The following is a 20,991-nucleotide window of genomic DNA, read 5'->3' as shown; positions in this document are numbered from 1 at the left end:
GACTCGATCTCATCATCCTCCAAGTCGTTCCCTTTGATGGCACATATGTAAGAGGTCATATGCTCATTTGGGTCGGTCGTTCAGTTATACTTAGCAATCTCAGGATGCAGAATTTCTTAGGGATTGGCCTTGGAGCCGCGCTCGGAGGAAAAGGTTTTTGCACGAACTTCTTGGAATCCAGGCCTTTCAATATTGGCGGTGCTCCTGGGATCTGGTCTACCCTTAAATTGTAGGTTTCCACTTTTTTGTCATTAGCTTCAATTTTCTTCTCCCCTAATTCTATCCGTTTTTGTCAGTTCTTCGAGCATCTTTATGATATCGGGGTTAGCCCCCGATTCATATTCATTTGACCTTTTCGTGGCCGGTTCATCGCTGCGGGTGACTTCCCGGGGTTGATTGGGTTCAACCCTGCTCGGTGCACGGCTTTGGTTCTGTAACTAAGCTATCGCCACATGTTAAGCCTGTAGCATTTCGAAGATCACCCGCAAACTTATCCCATCTCCTCCAATGTTTTGTGTGTTTTGAGTTGCCGATCGGGCTCTACCACGGATGCTATTCTCAGGGTCGGTAGGCAAGTTTGCGTCGATAGCCACATGTGAATTAGCGTCAATCGGGCTAGCGGCCGGAATTCCGATAGGATCAATGGGCGGTACCTCGTCACCGAGCGCTATGTTGTTAATTTTACCGTGATGGTCAGACTCGTTATCAATATCTAGGGGTGTTGATTGAGAGTTCGACATTTTGAGTTTTAACCTGAAATTAAAGACACTTCAAAGAACAAGTGTAAAGTAGTGTGTATTATGGAGATTTGTATTAAATAACCACTACTATCCTTAGTCCCACGGTGGGTGCCAAACTGTTTACCCTCAAAATCGGATAACATCTGAATTTATAAGTAGTTTTAAGGATACGTGATTTAACTTGATACAAAACGACAAATTAGATTGCAATTGAAATAAGTAATGGAAAAGTAAGCACAAACCATACGAATTGAATAGTCTTAGCCCTGGAGAATTAATCACCCTCGAACCAGGTACTTCGATCGATATCAAGACAGAAGAAATGAGATCTTTAAAGAGAGTAGTAAGAACTTAAAGAGAATAATAATGTATTGCTTTGGAATGCGTGTTACAATGTCCCCAATGAATTATTTAGACCCCCCTTTATATAGTAGAGGAATCCTACTTTAGGTACAATTCTATAAAAGGTAAAAGATCTCTTGATTCATTGATTGTTGGTTCCTTATTGAATTGTGCCGAGATTCCCGCCGTAATATCCAATCGATCACGGATATTTCGATCTTCTGTTGGTTATGCTAACAATATTTCTTCGAGCTTGATCGGGGCTAAGTTCGACTCCGAGATTACTAACTTAATGTTCTCGAAGACAGGCATTCTGACCCCGGGTTCTAGCTCGGTGGGACTCAGGGTCGATCTTCAGTCTTTGGTTGTCATGTTCCGAGCCTAACCTGCCATGTCGTAGGCAAGCTCGATTCCGACCGTATACAAGTATGTTTGCGTATTATTTATATACGGTAAGATTTTTGACGAAGTGGTGTCACGTGATATCGCTTCGTATAATGTGCATCCGTTCCCATGCAATTCAAGTATGTTCTACAGTCAGTGCTTGACTCTACCTATTGAGTTTTTATGACAAATTAAATGATTCGAATCTAAATTGATTTTGGGTTGTACATCTAATTTTTTTGAGATTGTATTTCAGTCGATCAGAGTATCACCGTGTCAAGGTGAAAGCTACAAGTTTGAGCCCTATCAATCTTGATAGATACAATAAAAATATCAATCCATCTCTCTTTTTCTATGAAAAGGGAGTACATGGGGCATAAGTTCATTCAATTATACAAGTTGAATGGCACCTTATCTGCCATTCAAATACGTTGATCGGCTCTATGGTTATTATGACTATGGGTGGCAAATAGGTTGTTTGGGATGCTCAAGATGGGCTGACTCATTAAATGTGTCATTGTTCAATCCTGTCCAAAGTTTACTTGGGTTAAGATAGGCTTGGTCAAGATGGACTAAACAATAAATTATAATCCAACCCGTCTAAATTGATCCAAATATTTGCAATACTCTCAAATTATAAACAAGCATACAAAAAACGGATAAATTATCCGACCCGATTCATATTTAATACGGATAAAAACAAGTTAACCGGCGGATAATATGGATATCCATATTATCCATGGCTTCTTGAATATGATCATTTTTTTAGAGAATTCCAAGTCTCCCAAACTTGAGGAACCCTCAATTTGATGTTTTACAAATGTAAAAGTTAAACTCATTAGTTATCCACTTAGTTATCCATTTTCTAAGTGAATAATAAGATTCTTATCCATACTTGACTTGTTTTTAAAAAGTTTATTATCCAACATATCTTTTAATGAATAATATGGGTGATTAACTATTGTTTTTTAACCATTTTGCCACCACTACACGATGAAATTAGTCTATTAACAATATACATCGACTTTGGAGGGGGGGGGGGATTACATTGTCAATGAGACCCACATTTGAATTAAAAAGAAATTCATTTAGAAGGTTGTGAACAACTGTACTTCGATACAAGTGTAAGAAGACGAAAAAAACGTATTTTTCATTATAAAATTTAACCATCTGTATGGCTTATGAATAAAGAAATCCTGTAAGCAACTCTAATATTCTTTTTCTTTGTGCAAATAAAATGAGTCCACCCGTTGTTAAAAGGAATAGAAGAGCTCAAGAATGTCATTGCAGAAGATGAACAATATTAATATACATTTACACATATATGATATAGGCAACAGGAGGATAGAATCCTCTAAAACTAAATGACAACTACAAAGAAAAACGACGTGGATTATCAATTTTCACTTCTTCTGGAAACTTATCATGCCGATGAAAGCAATGATACGACTACCTAAACCTATGAGAAGGAGAATGCACAAAGAAAGACTCCAATCATGAAGACTGTATCCCCAATTCATAAGCGCACCACAACGTGTTATGAGCCATACACCATAATACCTGAAATCACATAGCATAATGATCAATTACATGCAACTTCGAATTTGAAATTATGTACAAGGTATTTTGCAAATTTAAGATCGTTGTACACGCGGACATTACGTCAATCATCCCTATAGGATTCCTGCTGTAAAATAGTGTATTTTCAATTTGATATGTTGTTTGTGGAAAATCATTCAAGAAGGGCTTTACGATGTAAAGTAAATGTTGTCAAAGATCCAAAAGTCTTATACATCTGTATTTTCTACATCTTGCGTTCTGATCTAGCTCTCTGCTTTCAGTTTTTGCAATCAAAGCAAAGTAATTTTAAAAACTGAAAATTTGCCGAGTTCATCTAGAATGAACCATCACAGGAAGATTAAACTAAGATGAAATTAAAAGAAAAAAAAACATTTATTTTTACCACAAGCACATGCGGGCAAGTGAGGAAGATATACGAGTATGAAGCCTTAATCTCTATATTTGAACTAGGTTTCAGTAGGAATTAGTAATTCTTTTGACAATTTCTCGATTTGTGCATGTCATCCTTGCGCTGGGCAATGTTAATCCTCTCCGTATTGTTCCAATTTCATTGAATTCCCCCAAATGGACATTCATGATAATAAATGATGCCACAATTTTAAGAGTCATTTATAGTTACTAACAAGAACTGTGGAAAAATACATGTTCAAAAGAATAATAGCCTGTTTGGCCAACCTTCTCCAAGTTCAAAGGCACTTTTTTTTCAAAAAAGGTGCTTTTGAACAAATTTGAAGTGTTTGGCCAAACTTTTAGGAGAGAAAAAAGTGCTTCTGAGGAGAAGCAGAAGCAGAAGCAGTTTTGGAGAAGCAGAAAAAGGTACTTTTGAAAAAAGAACTTTTAAAAAAAAACACTTCTCAAAATAAACTGATTTTTTCAGCTTGGCCAAATGGGCTATAAGAGAGTTTTACCCAAATAAATACGACGGGAAAAGAGAATACCCTAAGAATCTCTGCGAGTGAATGACGAGAAAATTCCACAAACATTTAAAACGAGAATGCCCTTAAACTTAACTTCTCAAGGCCACTGGACCCAAGCAAAATACTAGAGATGCAAAGCACATGGTCTAGTCAAAGAGATGACTTTCTGTTCTCGATGTTGTCACCTTTTACCAAATATCTAGTCTAGAAAATAACTTAGACTCTTAGGTTGTCACCTACTGAGAAAGAGTCCGCTGTTTTACTTAATGTTCTGTCTAACAGCGGTAAAACTCTTTTTTCTCTTAGATAGGTAGAGTCGAAGAACGACTCTACTTCTTGATGTGAAGAAAAAGAAAAGTACCTAAGATGGTTTAGCGGCACGTGATGTTTGGACATAGTATGAAGTCAAGCTATTAAGCCTGCTGAACTACATGCATATATGCCCTTAAAGTTACGAAGAGAGCAAAATTGATGTGCATGCATATGCCCTTGAATTTACAAAGAGAGCAAAATTGATGAGTAATGATTATTTTTAGAATCTTTGTACATATCTTAGAATATTAGAATGACAATATAGGATTAATTAGTGATCAATTAGTTCATGTAATTGTGTACTCTTGATTGTCTTTCCTTTTTTAGAACATGTAACTAAACTATTTAAAAATCCTATTAGCTTGAGGAAATAATCAAGTTGCGTTCTCTCAAACTCTCTTCTTACTCACATGGTGTCAGAGCAAATTAGTGAGAAAATAATCAGAGAACTCACTGCCGAGCAATTTTCGGGCAAAATACACCATTTTCTGAAGGTTCGTTGCTTCCTAGGGGTACTATGCATTTACCAGTACCACCAATAGGATTGGAATCTTCGTGCGACCAGAATCAACCAGACTCAGTGTCATCGGACCTCCCACGTGCCGACCAGAAGGAGGAATTTTCCAGCAAGATTCAGCTATGCGTCGGGGCGTGAGACTTACTTCGACAGATTCCGGCAAGAAGTTTTCTTCTCCGGTGATCGCCTCTTTGGTCCAAGCCTACCCAAACAGATTCCACCACATTCCGGCAAACGTTTTTAGATTCCGGCGACTGTTTTCACAATTTTCTTGATTTGGGACAACTTCTTTATTATACCCAGGGGTCAACTAAAGTTACTACATCTTCCTGATTGCCTTTCAGAATTTCCCGTTGACTTTCTTGCCATCAACACAACTTCAGTCACTTCCCAGGAAAATCAGATTTTCCGACAAGTTTCAAATACTGTTACTAGTGGATTTAATATTTTGGGCAAGAATTCTTCGGTTGTCTTTGGTTGATTTGGTAACCCCCTCTTGGATTTGAGAAATTTGGTTGCAACAAAATGGGAACCAATAGTATTAATATTTGGATCATTTTTCTACTGGATTATATTAAGTTCCTTCAGTACAAATCACGTAAACAAATATCTTTTGAGATAGCTTCTTTGTTCAAACAAGTAATAGCGTGACTTGTGCCTCCCAGTCTTCTTTTTCCGGCTCTTGGATCATTGATTCAGGTTCATTTGATCACATTTCTAGTAACAAATTTCTTTTTACTACTATTTCTTCCTCAATCATTTCCAACACTTACAATGGTCAATGGATCTCAAACCATGCAATTGGAATAGGTCAAGCTAGTCCACTTCCTTCCTTACCTTTGAATTCAGTTCTTTATGTTCTCAGGTCCTTTTAATCTCATATCCATAAGTGGTTTAGCAAAATCACTTAAATGTTCTGTTTTATTTCTTGATAACTCTATTTTTATACAGGAACGCAATATAGGACGAATCATTGGTATTAGGGGTGGATCAAATGGACTTTATTATCTTATCATTGTTAAATCACATGGACGCACATCGTGTCCTCCTTCAACAACTTGTCCTACTACTGATTCATCAGACTTATTGCATAAATAGTTGAGACATCCCAGTTTATCAAAACTTTAAAAAGTGGTACCTGCTACATGGTTTGTCTCACTTGTCCACTGTAGAGTGTGAGTCATGTCAGCTCGGTAAGCATACACGCTTCTATTTCCCTTGACGTCCTGATAATCGGGCAGTCACCTTTCATGTTAGTCCATTCAAATGTTTGGAATCTTAGTCGGGATAGTTCTACCTTGGGATTCTGCTACCTTCTCAGTTTCATTGATGATTATTCCTGGTGTACTTGGATATTCTTGATGAAAATCAATCTGAGTTATTTTCTATTTTTCAGACCTTCCACATTGAAGTCCAAAATCAAATTTGGGGTTTCTATCAGCACATTTCGTACTGATAATGCCCAACAAATTTGTCTCCTCCATTTCAACAGTTCATGAACTCTCATGGGATGATTCATCAAACATCTTGTCCATATACCTCTCAACAAAATGGGGTAGCTGAAAGAAATAATAGGCATCTCACTGAGACTACTCGTACCCTACTCATACAATTTCATGTTCCGTTGTGTTTTTGGAGGGATGTAATTCTCACATCCTGTTATCTTACTAACCGTATGTCATCCTCAGCTATCCAGAATCGAGTTCCATTATATGTCTTGTTTTTCCACTTATCTATGTTCTCTCTTCTACCTCGTGTCTTTGGGAACACGTGTTTTGTTCACAACTTGACTGCGGGAAAAGATAAGATAGCTCATCGTGCTTTTAAATGCGTATTTCTAGGTAACTCGAGGAAGCAGAAGGGATATTGATGCTATTCACCGGACCTTCAGCGATGTCTTATGTCTGCTAATGTTGCCTTCTTCGAGACCCAGTCATACTTCACAGGTTCAGGTGAACACTTAGACATTTCTAAGGTAGTAGCAGTTACATATTTTAAAGATTTAGTCACTATCTCTCATTCACCTTCCTCCACAACTCCGATTTCATCACCTACAGCTCCAACTCCACTACCTACAACTCCAGTTCAATAATCTATAGCTCCACCACTCTTGACTTATCATCGCCATCAGTTTCTAGCATCATGTCCAGATGATTCATGTCTTCTATCGGATCCTTCACCTACTGCAGACTTGTCTCCTCCTAGTCCACCAATCGCACCCTGAAAAGATATTTGATCCACTCTTAATTTGAATCCCCATTATATTGGTTTGAGTTATCATCGTTTATCATCACCTCGTCATGCCTTTGTGACATCTTTATCCTTTATTTGTGTCCCTAAGTCCATATGTGAAGCACTATCTCATCCTGGACAGTGACAGGCTATGATCGAAAAGATGTCTGCTTTACATAATAGTGGTACTTGGGAGCTTGTTTCTCTACCTCTAGGTAAATCTACAGTTGATTGTTGGTGGGTGTATGCGATCAGAGTTGGTCCAGATGGTGAAATTGATCTACTTAAAGCTCGTCTTTTTGCCAAAGTTTATCTCAAATATTTGGACTTGATTACAATGATACTTTCTCCCCCAGCTAAAATAGCATACGCCCGTCTTTTTTTTTTTGGATTATTGTTGTTCGCCATTGGCCTCTTTTTCAGTTGAATATTAAAAATGCTTTTCTCCATAATGATCTTGAGGATGAAGTATATATGGAACAACCACCTAATTTTATTGCTCGGGGTCTAATGGTCTTGTATACCGGTTGTGTCGGTCCTTATATGGTTTAAAACAGTCTCCTCGAGCAAGATTTGGTAAGTTCAACACGATTATTCAGGAATTTGGTATGACTCGCAGTGAGGTTGATTATTTTGTATTCTATCGACATACTGCTCATAATATGTGCCTTTATTTGGTCGTTTATGTTGATGATATAGTCATCTAGGGCAATGATGAAAATGATATAATTAAATTGAAGCAACATCTCTTTCAGTATTTCCGGATAAAGGACCTAGGATTGAAGTATTTCCTAGGCATTGAGGTTGCGCAGTCCAAATTAGGAATTGTTATCTCACAGTATAAGTATGCCCTAGACATTCTTCAGGAGATAGATATGACAAGTAGTAGACCATTGACACTCCTATGGACCCGAATGTTAAACTTCTACTATGACAGGAGGAGCCCCTTAGTGATCCTGGAAGGTATAGGTGGTTAGTTGGTAAGTTGAACTATCTCACCGTACCTCGAACTAACATTGCCTTTTCTGTGAGTGTGATAAGTCAGTTTATGGACTCTCTGTGTGATAGTCACTGGGATGCAGTTGTTCGTATTCTGTGATACATAAAATCAGCCCCAGACAAATGAGTTGCATTTTGAAAATCAAGGTCATGAGTAGATTGTTGGATACATAGACGCTGATTGGGCTGGCTCACCTTCTGATAAACGATCTACGTCTGAATATTGTGTTCCGATAGGAAGTAATTTGGCATCTTGGAAAAGGAAGAAACAAAATGTGATTACTCGATCTAGTGTAGAAGTTGAATACCGATCAATGACTGTGGCAACCTATAACTTATTTGGATTAGACAGTTGCTCAAAGAATTGAAGTTTGGAGAAATCAGTGACATGAAACTTGTGTGCAATAACCAAGCTGCCCTTTATATTGCATCAAATTCCATGTTTTATGGAAAAGATAAATTATCCTTTCATCAGGGAAAAGATACTCTCAAGACACATTGTTACAAAATTTGTGAAGCCAAATGATCAACTTGTAAATATTTTCACCAAGTCCCTCACTGGTTCTCATATGAACTACATTTGTAACAAGCTTGGTAAATACGATTTGTATGCACCAGCTTGAGGAGGAGTGTTAGAATCTTTATAAACATTCTAGAATATTAGAATTATAGTAATTAGTGATCAATTAGTTCCTGTGATTATGTACTCTTGATTGTCTTTCCTTTCTTAGAACATGTAACCATAACTATCTAAACCCTATTAGCTTGAGGGAATAATCGAGTTCTCTCAAACTTCCTTCTTTCTCACAATCAGGAATTCCAGCGCACAATATGGTTTTACAGGTTGCCCCTCATATCCATCAGCAGCAGTATTACCAACTCATGCTTCCATAAACAAGAAATGAAAACATGCCTACGATCTACAAGGAAGGCATCTTTCCACTGCTTAGATAAGGGATCAAATCACGGCATTCATAAAATACCTACATGCACATTCTCTCTCTCTCTCTCTCTCTCTCTCTCTCTCACACACACACACACACACGCGCGCGCGCGCCAATCACACCTACATGTTGTTGTGTGAGATAATATACATTTATATATATACATCTAATTCGAACATTTGAATGGTCTTTGCCCAGGAAAGGAGCCAAGATTTGCACAGCTAGAACCATTAAAGTAACAAGTGCTAAACCTTATATTGCTCGATCACTACAGGGAACTGTCATAACATACCTTTCGGCATTTGAGATGACAAATGCCTCCAGTGCCCACTTTGGATAGCATAAATCTGCCAAGACCTTGAGGAATTTACCACCGTCGGTGCGAGATGCAATGAGCGTCAACACCACAGGAACAAGTACCGAACACTATATAGAAGTGAAATCTGTTAGTACGGGATATGAAAAGAAACAAAAACTGTAGCAATATAACATGTCTCAGCGGGAATTCATGCTCACCAGCTGGGAGGGACCAGGTGCTAGGAAGATGGCAAATGCGTAACCCATTCCAGTCACACAATACACAAGGCAGAGTAACACAATGTAATTAGCTGCGAAAGAAGATCTTGGATTGCAGAAGAAGTAGTACATTGATAGATATACAGCAGGCTTAATCACTGTGTTGAAATGATCTATTGTATCTTTGGCAACAAAATGAGCAACGCTACTAATGCCAGAAGCACTTTCTCTCCAATACTGCAACTTGTCCAATGCAAATGTCCTTAAAGCCGCAATTTTGCATAACAGAGCTGAAAAAGAATTATAAGAAATACAAACTGGATCAGAAATTCAGGAGAAGAAGTTGTACTCTGAACTAGTATGGACTTTTACTCCCTTGGAAATGATTATCAACTTACAGACAGCAATTATTGTGTGTGTATAGCCAGGTGCGCCAAAGCTTTCATCCCTCACTTTGGTTAGTGATCCTAAGCAAGCTCCAGCAACTAAGAGAATGAGATAATCTATTGCTTGCATTTTTGCTTCACGTAATCTTTGCTTGCTTATCCTGGGATAATTTTAAATACAAAAAAATGTGAGAACTCAACTGCAGTGTAAAAACAGTGATTTAGAAGCTTATTCAATTAAATTTGCCCATGCATCCAGCAGTGGCGTGTAAGTAAATGCATGCTAAAAAGAACAGAATTTTCCAACAGTTAAGTCATACCAAATCTGCTATGGGGAAATTTCCCTCTTACAAGGTTATAAAAGAGAATTACTTTGTCTCAAGCCTACTTTCAAATTCGAGAACGTGCCCAAATCTCCAAATTTGATATCAACCTCAGTCAACTATACTAATACTTCTAATTGCTACTACGCGCAGGTAATGATTTACTCTGACAAGTGAATATCCAGGGGAATTTCCTCGATATAACATGGTTTTAGATACATCAAAATAAGGAAAACAAACAACATAATGCCCTCTTTAAATACTCCATAAATGTGATGGGAAGAAGTAATTTGACAGGGAATGATCAACTTTCCTGCAGCTTGCTCTGTGCAGGCATTATTTTATTTTTTATTTTTTTTAATTATCAATGGCATTATGTATTATAGAATAGGGCTTCAAATCAGAACTTAACACAAGGGCTTAAATAAGTAGACAAATGACAAGACGAGGGGATGCACGTTTTTATTTATTTTGCACGTATTTCTTTATTTTATTTCTTTACCCTTACTTTTAGTGGCCAGAAAGAATGGTGGCAGAATTAAGAGATGATTTATTTCATAATTTTCAGAATTTGATTCCTTGCCAATGGCTAGAAAATTTTGATTGAGTCGACAACATATACTACTGGTCCCACCACCCACAGAAGTTGATTCCTTGCCAATGGCTTGAAAATTTTGATTGAGTCGACAACATATACTCCTAGGAACAATGGAATTCCCTTTGAATGATATCAATCAGAACTCCGGAATTTCTGCGAGGTTCTTTTTTTGAGAGGAAGCAGTGGCTCTTATCAAAATTGACCGGCCTGCTTCTTATTGGATGAAATAAATCTTGATCTCTGGAAGCGTTCTTAGCTCTTCTTTTTGCGCTTAATTTTTTCCTCGAGCAGGGGATATGCACATGTGTCCCAAAGTGAAAGAGTATATTCAAAAACCATTATCTTTTCTTTGTTTGTATCAAGATGACCTCGGTTGAGAAACTGATGCACAAGACACTAGACCACTGTAGGAGATTCAAAATATTGCTCATTGGTGCAGGCAGCTTTAACAACACTTCTCCTCTTCAATGGCTTCAGATTCTACAATGGGATATTTCTCCCAGTGGACAAATTGCTTGCCTGGCAATATTGATGTAACTCAACTAAAAGTAGATACTGGTTGCAATAACAGCAAACAAATTATAATATCAATTTTGAGCAATTCCGAGAATTTAGTAGGTAACAGAAATATGTGGACAACATTGGTCAACTTGTGGGCAATGTCAAAGTTCGTGATAGTGAGCTGGGTAATGGGTGTAGAGATTATTTAGGACCCAATTCCCAGACTAATGGTTCGATATCGATACTTAAAATAATTTTGAACTTACCCTGTTGTAAGCTTTTCTCTCTATTGTTAATTCATGATAAAAACACATAAAGAACTATCCGATGAAAAGAAATTGGTTTTGTGAATATTTACCTTCCAATGAAGTACTTGTATTGCAGAAGAACATTTGGAGTTCTCCGGTTGGAGAGGTCCTTTGACATCATAAAGTTGTGCAGTATAATATCACGTTGGCGCTCCACGTTAGTCTTCATGTCTTGCCACATTTCCCCAGCAAAGGAATGTTCCTCTGTTACATGATCAAAAATTGCTTGATTGCCATTGTTTACATCCACTGGTGAAGATGCAAGTACAGCAGCACTCTGTTGCATTTCTGGGGGCACAGAATAACCATTGTGAAGCATCCACAACACGGGAAGCTCTTTATAGTCCACATTTGAATTGGTGGTTGGTTTGACCAGCCCTTCCAAAACATCTATGAAGTGGTCCGGAGGATTAACTCGTTCTGGGACATCGATACCAAGGCCTGCAAAGTAGTCCTCAACTTTCTTTACAGGACCATGGTAGACTACAAGACCACCCTTTGCTAAGAGTATCAAATCATCAAACATCTTGAACAAGGTGTAGCTGGTAGAAAAAAGTTGCAAAAAGGTGATTAAGAGAAGGAAATAATTAACAGCCTAAGAAGGTCCACTTCACTTTATTTGCAGTTTCACAATTCATTGTTTTTAGTGCCCTTCTGGGTTGATTTCCAATGACGATGAAGGTTAAATGGCTATTGTTGGACGATTAAACAAGCATTTCAGTGACAAGACAACGGGAAGCATAATTTATCAATCAGAAGGAAACTTCAACTAGCTAGAAGAAGATTTCTTCTGTTTAAAGAATTATTCACTTAACTTATCAGCTGTCTGACATTAACAACTAAAGACTGAAAGCTTTTGCATTTTTGTGCTACAAGACTAAATACCTATAAATGGAAAGGATGAATGTACATGCAGTATCAGAATCCAAGTCAACAAATTCCGGTGGTTACCTTGGCTGATGGACAACCATGCAGATATTGACTCCTTCAAGGGCTTCACGTCGAAGTGCTCTGATAAGTAATTGAGAAGATGCACTGTCCAGTCCAGATGTCGGTTCATCTAGAAATAGAAGTGATGGTTCCATTACCAACTCTAGCCCAACATTAACTCGTTTCCGTTGGCCTCCAGAGATACCTCGCTTCTCCACTGTTCCAACCAAGGAACCCCGCACGCTCTGTAAGCCCAAGAACTCAATGACTCTCTCAACAATAAGAACCTTATCTGGCTTTGGCAAATCTGCTGACAACCTTAAAATTTACAAAAAGTTAAAAATTTATCTTTTAAACTAACAGCTACAGGGATCAGATGAACTTGAGATACAAGAAGATACAAGCCAGCAGTAGCCAATAGAATAATGTGTTTGCTGCTTGTTATGTGATTTAGAAGTGACTGAAAATTTTGAAAGTACCCTGTGCTGAACATTATAACCCGAGTAGCAAGGACATAGTAAGTAACGAAACCAACTATTACATACCTGCACCTTGCACTGAACCATAGATTCTCCTCAACAGTCAAGTTTCCGTGCACAATATCATCCTGTGGCACAAAACCAACGATTTTTCTGTACGAATGAATTGGTTCTGGTTTTCCATTTATAAGGATGGAACCAGAAATTGTACATCCAACAGTTTTTCCTGCCAGAGCTGAAAGGAGAGTAGTTTTCCCTGCTCCTGATGGACCCATGACAGCAGTAATACGACCGGGCATGATTTTTCCATTAACAGATCGTAACAGATGCTTCTTTTTACCTTTCAAGGTAACAGTTAAACCTGTAAAACCTATCTCAATTACAGGTCTTTTCTTGTAATCAGTATTTGTGGCCATAGAGATTACACCAGAGAAAGTAAGGTTTTTGTTCTGCTGTTGCTGCGCTTTTTCTCTCTCAAGTTGTGCATATGCATACTTGAAAATTTGGCTACGAGTTTGAATTTCTTTTCCTTTAGGCTTTTTGGATTTCAAATTTTTTTCTTTAATCTCCAAACTGAAAGAGTCTGAACTATCAAAAGTATGATCTTCAATTTCATTTATCACCTCCATCAAGGGAATGGATCCTAATTCTTCTACTTCAGACGTGCTAAGCGAATTCTTGGACACTGAAGAGGTACTGTGCTCCTTTGATGAATATGAATTACCATCGATATCAGTATCTTGTTGATTCATTAATGTGACCTTGTCACTGATTGTGACATTTCTCTTGCGAGAAAATTTGTGAGACAATTGACCTTGCAATTCAACAGCATGCTTTTTAGCAGCCTCTTTTGCGGCTTTCCACCTTGCACGTGCCTGTATCTTTTCTTTTACAACTTTTGCAGCTGCTTCCCGGGATCTAGCAAGTCTCCTTTCTCGTATGGTGATTATTTGGTCCGAACAGTTGTAAATTATAAGGAGAAGTGTAGCTAAAGCTGCCTGCAAGAATGAGCAAGATTTTTATCTCCTACAATGGTATAACTTCTTAAACATCAAACATGAATAAATTCAAATACTAAAGAGAGAATTTTTACGGGATCAATTTCAACTTTAGCACTGGGAAGGTAGTACAATAATATCAAATTTGTTATCACCAGAAGGGTGCTGCTACTTCTTATGGACAACAGAATAGTAAACTTTAATTGAAACCAGAGTTATTTTGTTGCATTACTGAATCGAATTCTCACCTCATATAAACCTAGAAACAGCTAGAAACTATGAAGGGATATCAGGCAGGGCAGTTACTAGATAATAATCAAAACTTACAATGAGCATTGCCCCATATGCATGAATATTCTGACTTGCAGTGTTCGGATTACATGAAGTCAACTTGAAGCATCCTGCAAATCCATCAAGAGGTGAATGCTTAATGAAGCAGCACCACTGGAGAAATAATCTAAATCCATGCTATAGCAATATGCTTAATGGAAATATAATTCGTTATTTATTTTGCACTAAAAGATTTCTATTTTAGCAATGTATTGCAAATAGTTGGTCACTTTCAAACTGGAACTTACGTTTCTCAGCCGTAGAACCTGTGGGGCAATAATTCCTGAAATTACAGGGTAAAGAATAAGCCTTGAAAAGACACATGAGGAGCAAAATTGATGAAATATCATAAAAGAAGTGTGTTGTGCATGTAGAACTAACTGGTAAGGATTTTTTTTTAAGGGGTTTCTGTAATCAGATATCAGCCTGATATCAAAATTTTACAACTAGAAGACAACCAGACTGTTATCAAGAGTCGGGACAGAAACTACTACCCACTAGTACAAGGATTCTTCTCTGTATTTGTTGGACAATATGACCCTGCGGAACAGAATACCTCTGAGCTGCTGCGAACATCAGACCAAATGTTTGCCCCGCCACAAGTATGATTTGGCTGCCCAGGAGGTAATTGATAACTATATCTACAGACATACCAATAGACATGTTATACAAACAACAAATGGGCAGTAGGAAGTAAAAGATCAGAGCGACCTTGTATCAAGAATCTGGACTCACGGTTCGCATATTCCAGTATTCACATTGAGCGTGGCAAGTGGACAGTAGGAACCTAAAGGGCAGGCTGGAAAAATGAAGCAAGTTATCAGAAATCCTTTCTTTTGTAAAAACTCAGTCAATAAGATACTTATCAGAAAATAATTAGCAACTACGATTTAAGAAGTCTTCAACATGTAACCGAAATAAGTGAAAAACAGTGTTATACTTAAACATTCCATGTAAAGTATATATATAATATATATATACGTAAACACATTGTGGTAAAACATCAAATTAGTGGTCTTGGCACTAAAATAGATTCATATGTGGAATCAACAACAATCAATTATCATTTACCAAATAAAGCAACAACAAGAAGCCTCCTTGTTCAACTGTAATTGCAGTATGCTAGTAATCTCTTAAATTATTTTTGCCATAATGCTCCTGCAGTCATGCATACATACGGGGCTTTACTGTCCACTCATCGGTATTAGAAGATAGAATTAAATTACTATCTGATAGTTGATACTAGAGCGTAAAACAAGAACAAGTCCTTGAAGTAACAGAAGAATAAACTGCATTCTAGTTCTGTCCCACAAATGGTTGAAGAAGAAATATTGACAAGATTGATGATATACTTACGTATCATACAAGTAAGACCGTGAGGACAGAAGAAACCCTCACAGCAAGGCTGACAAGCAACAGTTCTCGCTGGTATATCTCGAGAATCTCTTAGGTCAGGATTCTGATCTGGGTCGGTGCTACATGCCCATCCTGGTTCACAACCTGGAACCCAAGAGGTCAAATTGCAGTTTCTGTTGGCCTTCAAATAATTGGACCCTGATGTTATGGTGTTACTGAAGTAAAAACTGATTTCTGCAGCAGTACACAGTCTTCGTTGAATATCCCCTGTTCCAATAAATATAATTTTCATATCATCTTCGAACTGTAGTGTAGCCTGAAGAGAATGATTAATGGCACGAAATTCTAAGCAATGTATAGGGTAAAATATGCTATGCTACGTGGCCGCCCAAAAGAGGGACACGTGGAATCTAAGACGGGGATAGCCAAAACCGAAGGCAACGGTCCCGTTTGTCACCAGAAAGAATAACGCTCATAAAAATGCAATAAATACTCTTTGCCCGGTAGCATTTAATGGAGAATATTCCATAGCATTAAGTACGTTGCCCGTTACAAGTAATTTGGCATTTATGCTCACCGTTACATCTTCATCAATGGCCCTCATAATTGACATTAAAGAAGGGCACGATCCTAGGACCTTCTTTCCTACACGTAGCTATAAATAAACACGAATTTTCTGGCAAACTAATACTACAATCTACTCAAAGCCCTAATCAATTTTACCTTCTTATTTTCCATTCTTGTTCTTATTACTATTGCGTCTGGAGGCTTCACTACCATAGTCTTTATTTCTGTCATTGCGTCTTCCTATCAAGGCTAAGTGTTATATATTTCTTCAATTATCTTGTTATTTCAGGATCGAATTAATCCACTTGTCTAAAAATCACGTATAAATTTAACTGTACCGTTTTACGGGTAAACAGTTTGGCGCCCACCGTGGGGCCTAGACAGTCGTGCAATTAAGTTGATCCTTGCCTTTTTTACTAACGTGTTTTGATTATTTTATTTTAAAAGAAATCATAAGAAATGGCAGATAACGGTGTTAACAACACGCACAATCCCGAGGTTCGAGGGGATCAACCTCATTTCGAGGACTCAATCAGTGACACCCACAACAAGGGGAATGACGCCACGCCGGTTAGGGCTGTGCATTATTTGAGTCAAACCGAAAATCCGAACCGATACGTGTTATTTGGATTGGTTCGGATCGGATTTCAACTCTTTGGATCGGATTCGGATTAAAGATTTAATTATTTTGGATATCGGATCGGATACGGTTTGGCTAAATTTAAATCCGAACCGATCCGAAATACGAAATATAGGGTCTACATATAAAAGTGAGGGTGCCATCAGATAAATCTAGGTTTCATTTGTCTTATTTCTCTCATACTCTTTCATGAAGAGCACATATCAACAGAAATAAAGGCTCTCAATGGGGTCTAATACTAGTTGAGACGATTGCAACAATACTTGATGTTGATTGTCTTGTGCAAAATAATAGGAGAAGTTGTTTAGACAGTAAGAGCATCAAAGTATATTTCATTATTTGGCAGCAATTAGTAAGAAATTTGGACAGGTCTTGTTTCTCTGAGTTTTCTTGTTGAGAAACACAAGTGAGGTTAATCATGTCCTTATATTTTTGTTCTAGCTAGGTATGTGATGGTTGAAACGGGCGTGCTTTTGCCTATTTCTCAATCCAAGTGTATTGTGATCTTACATAGTTTCCTTATCATGAAAGATTTGAGTAATTGTATGGAATGTTGTGTATGACTCGTTAGTTATAGCTAGCTATACTTAAAGTCTTTTATTTTTGCATCTTAATATATAAGGCTTACAGTTCGAAGCGTAATCCAAAATATTTATCCGATCCAAATATCAAAATCCAATCCGAACCGAATTTAATTTGGTTCGGATTCGGACTACAATTTACCAAATCCGAAATTATAGTCCAAAATATGCCAAATCCGATCCAATCCGATCCATGAACAGGCCTAACGCTAGTGCATGACAAGAAATACCCTCGACATGTTCGAGAGACAACTCCCGATGATGCTGAGGAGGAACATGTCATTGACGCGGTAAAGGTCCTACAAGAACAACAGGCGATCAATCTAGGCCACCTCACGCGACAGGATAAGGTTATAACGGAGTTGAAGCAGGCGTTGTCGGGGGCTTCGAATAATGCGAATAGACGAGATTTGGTTCCTCCCGGCGCTCTCGCGAATCAAACAACGCATAGGGTCGACAACAACAGCCCGAGGAGCGAAGTTGGCTCCGATGGGGCTGGGGGAGCGCACCCGGCCCCAATAACGAAAACGATCCCTTCAAAAATGAACTCTACGGTTTATGAGGGAAGTGAACGTCCGCATGGACCAAATCCCAGGCGCACCACCGGTGCTGAAAAGTCTGGGCTCAAAGAAGTATACTCAATTGTCATACAAGCCAAGTGCGGCACAAGAATTAATCCCAAAGCGGTTTAAAATGCCTGATGTGCCAAAGTATGACGAAACTTCAGGCCCTCAGGAGCATATTACCACCTATACAACGGCAGTGAAGGGAAATAATTTAGCTCTTCACGAAATTGAATCTGTTTTGCTGAAGAAATTTGGAGAGACTCTCTCGAGGGGAGCCTTGACGTGGTATTCACTGTTACCCGAGCATTCCATAGACTCCTTTGAGATGCTCGCAGACTCTTTCATCAAGGTTCATGCCGGGGCCAGAAAAGTACAGGCTCGAAAGGCCGACATATTCAGGATTGCGCAAGGAGAGTCCGAGTTGCTACGAGAGTTCGTTACCCGATTCCACAAGGAAAGAATGTTGCTCCCGGTTGTCCTGGATGAATGGGCGGCTGAAGCATTCACCAAGGGACTGAATCCGAGAAGTTCAGACGCTTCCCGAAAATTGAAGGAAAGCCTGCTTGAGTATCATGCAACGAATTGGGCGGATGTCCACAATCGGTACGAATCAAAGATAAGGATCGAAGATGATCAGATTGGCTTTCCATCGTCGACAAAAGGACGGAAAAAGAACAAAGAAAAATCAAAAGACGATTTCGACACGGACGGACGGTCTTCGAGGGGCCGGTTAATAATCACCATATTACAATTCCTTCATTATTATTCATCGCACGGACAATCCTTGCATTTTAATCTCCGCATAACCAGCATGTGAACCAAACCATGCATAGAATTAGCTATTCCAATAATTGGGAATATGTTTTATGCAATGTTAGTCGCGCATATGAATTAAAAAATCCCCTAACTAAAATATATAGTCCATATCTAGCAGGGTCGAGCGATGAAATAAATAATAGGAGGAAGATTGTGAGAGAATTATTTATCTTCTTAGAAAGTTTGTTTCAGTAATTGAATTCTTGTATGGTTATTACTATCCTAATAGCAGTACTGTTCTAACTTCTACTAGTGAAATTTTAACAGTATTTTTTGGATATAAAGATAAATCTTATATTGCAAAATTCAAAGAAGAGATTAACTATTAGCATTACCATTTGCAATATCAAATAATATTTCCTTGATAAATACCACCTAATTCATCTAATTGGTCCGTTGTGAACCAGTTAGAACTTGTTTCACCCACCAAAAGAGTAGATGCTATATATTCCAGTGTAAATCACAGCGTTCTGACCTGATTAGCCATTCCAGTCTTATATAGCATCAATTACAAAAACGATTGACAATCTGATCTAACAAGGTGAAAGTAAATGCACAACCACAAACTTGTTATAAAAAAACTGTGATTTACAACCGTTGACTTTATTTCAAAAGGACAATGAAATAGGATAAATTTCAATGCCACTTTTTTCTACAATTAATGCCAAACAGCCTCATTTATCTTCTATCCAAAAATCACAATCGCAAAGGAAAGGAGGGGGGGGGGGGGGGGGGGGGAGCGCACATAGTAACTAAAATCATTTTATTCTCTTCCAAACATTTCTGTCGCACTTGATTTCGTGCAAATAAAACTTGAAAATGCGACGTACCTCTTGTTCTGGTAACACAAGCACTGAGAAAAGTGAGATCCGATGAGTAATTGAAGGCATGATCCCACTCTTCATCTCTGCAACACATCGTATATTAGAACTAAACTACATATCCGAAAACATAAGGAATCAACCACAATTAGACCGAGTATTTGCCTTTTTAACTATAAATTACTTCACTTTCCCTTTCGTTTGTTCGTTATCAACTCCCCACACACACATTCACATAAATTAAGCAAAATATTTACCGATTTAGAATGCAGAATTTGAATTTATCCGCAAATTCGTTGTCGAAAAGGCTGTGCGTCTGATTGTATATACGGTTATATACAGTTCGAGTAACTAAATCAACTACCGCGGGATTATCGAGTTGTGAGGCGGTGCCGGCACCGTTATCGATAGATTGACTCCGAACTGAGCTCCACTGCAAATTCACTAAGTTCACAAGCACGACAATGACGGCCAGCTGGAATGTCGACGACGGCGACTTTCGCCGCCGCCGGTGAGTCGCCGCGGTAGCAGCGCCCATTTAGGAAATGAGAAAGGGAGAAGCGCTTTAGCCAGCTTTTTGCTGGTATATAAGAAAGGAAAATGGTGAGAAGACATGGCGCGGGTGAATGATTAAAAAAGTGAATAGGCAGAGATCATAGTGGGTCCCATCTTCTGCAATTCGAAGAAGACCACGTCTTGGTCTTAAGTCTTAACCGTAGCCGGCTGGCTCTCCATTTGCCAGCTTGTTTCAACATTTCACGGTTTGGCTAAGCCGGTGGCAGATTCAATATCTTGATCTTTATGTATATATTTTCTGTTAACTTTTTGTTTTGGCTCAGTTAGGAGGGAGAGGAATAGGCCGGCCAAGTATAACTTGGAGTATCTACGTTTAAGAGATCAGGTTTTTACAAGTGTTGATTCGAGTTAATTCGAATGGCACCATCATTAGAAAAAATGTTTTGAATCTTAATAAAGTATGGCTGCGTTTTTTTTTTGAGACATTGATAAAAGGAATGATACATAAATCAAGTGAAGATGACGCTCAAATCAAAAAAATTAGTCAGTTATAAATGTATTATATTATGAATGTTCATTTAGTATTTCCCGAAAAAACTTATCTATACGACACTTCGCCGTAAATATGTTTATCTATTTAGTATTCTATTGGAAATAAGTCTCCTGAAGAAACTTATTCTTTCAGTACCCCGTTATAAATAAACTTCACATCCGGTAGAAGATTATCTATATCTGGTACAATGAGTTTATTCTTTCAGTACCCCGTTATGAATAAACATTACTCTGGTAGA

General features: G+C 38.2%; 1 protein-coding gene and 1 non-coding gene across 2 annotated transcripts; both read right to left on the bottom strand.

The window, feature by feature from the left end:
* Positions 1-2,719: 2,719 nt before the first annotated feature.
* LOC107805126 (ABC transporter G family member 24) lies at positions 2,720-20,298 on the bottom strand. Its single transcript, XM_016629116.2, has 14 exons — positions 19,942-20,298; positions 19,694-19,770; positions 15,694-15,960; positions 15,073-15,136; positions 14,832-14,978; positions 14,586-14,620; positions 14,335-14,408; positions 13,076-14,007; positions 12,552-12,848; positions 11,651-12,142; positions 9,883-10,031; positions 9,485-9,774; positions 9,261-9,394; positions 2,720-3,026 (listed from the first exon to the last, which is right to left on the bottom strand). Exons 1-14 carry the CDS (start codon positions 20,220-20,222, stop codon positions 2,870-2,872), a joined length of 3,396 nt encoding a protein of 1,131 aa, XP_016484602.1. The 5' UTR covers positions 20,223-20,298; the 3' UTR covers positions 2,720-2,869.
* On the bottom strand, positions 3,516-3,618 carry LOC142168612 (U6 spliceosomal RNA). Its single transcript, XR_012698452.1, has one exon. It is a non-coding gene; the product is annotated as a U6 spliceosomal RNA (small nuclear RNA).
* Positions 20,299-20,991: the final 693 nt, after the last annotated feature.

The sequence above is a fragment of the Nicotiana tabacum genome, chromosome 13 (genome assembly GCF_000715075.1).
Source record: "Nicotiana tabacum cultivar K326 chromosome 13, ASM71507v2, whole genome shotgun sequence".
Taxonomy (NCBI): domain Eukaryota; kingdom Viridiplantae; phylum Streptophyta; class Magnoliopsida; order Solanales; family Solanaceae; genus Nicotiana; species Nicotiana tabacum.
Note: the sequence above shows the minus strand (reverse complement) of the source record. Positions and strands in the feature narration are given on the sequence as shown.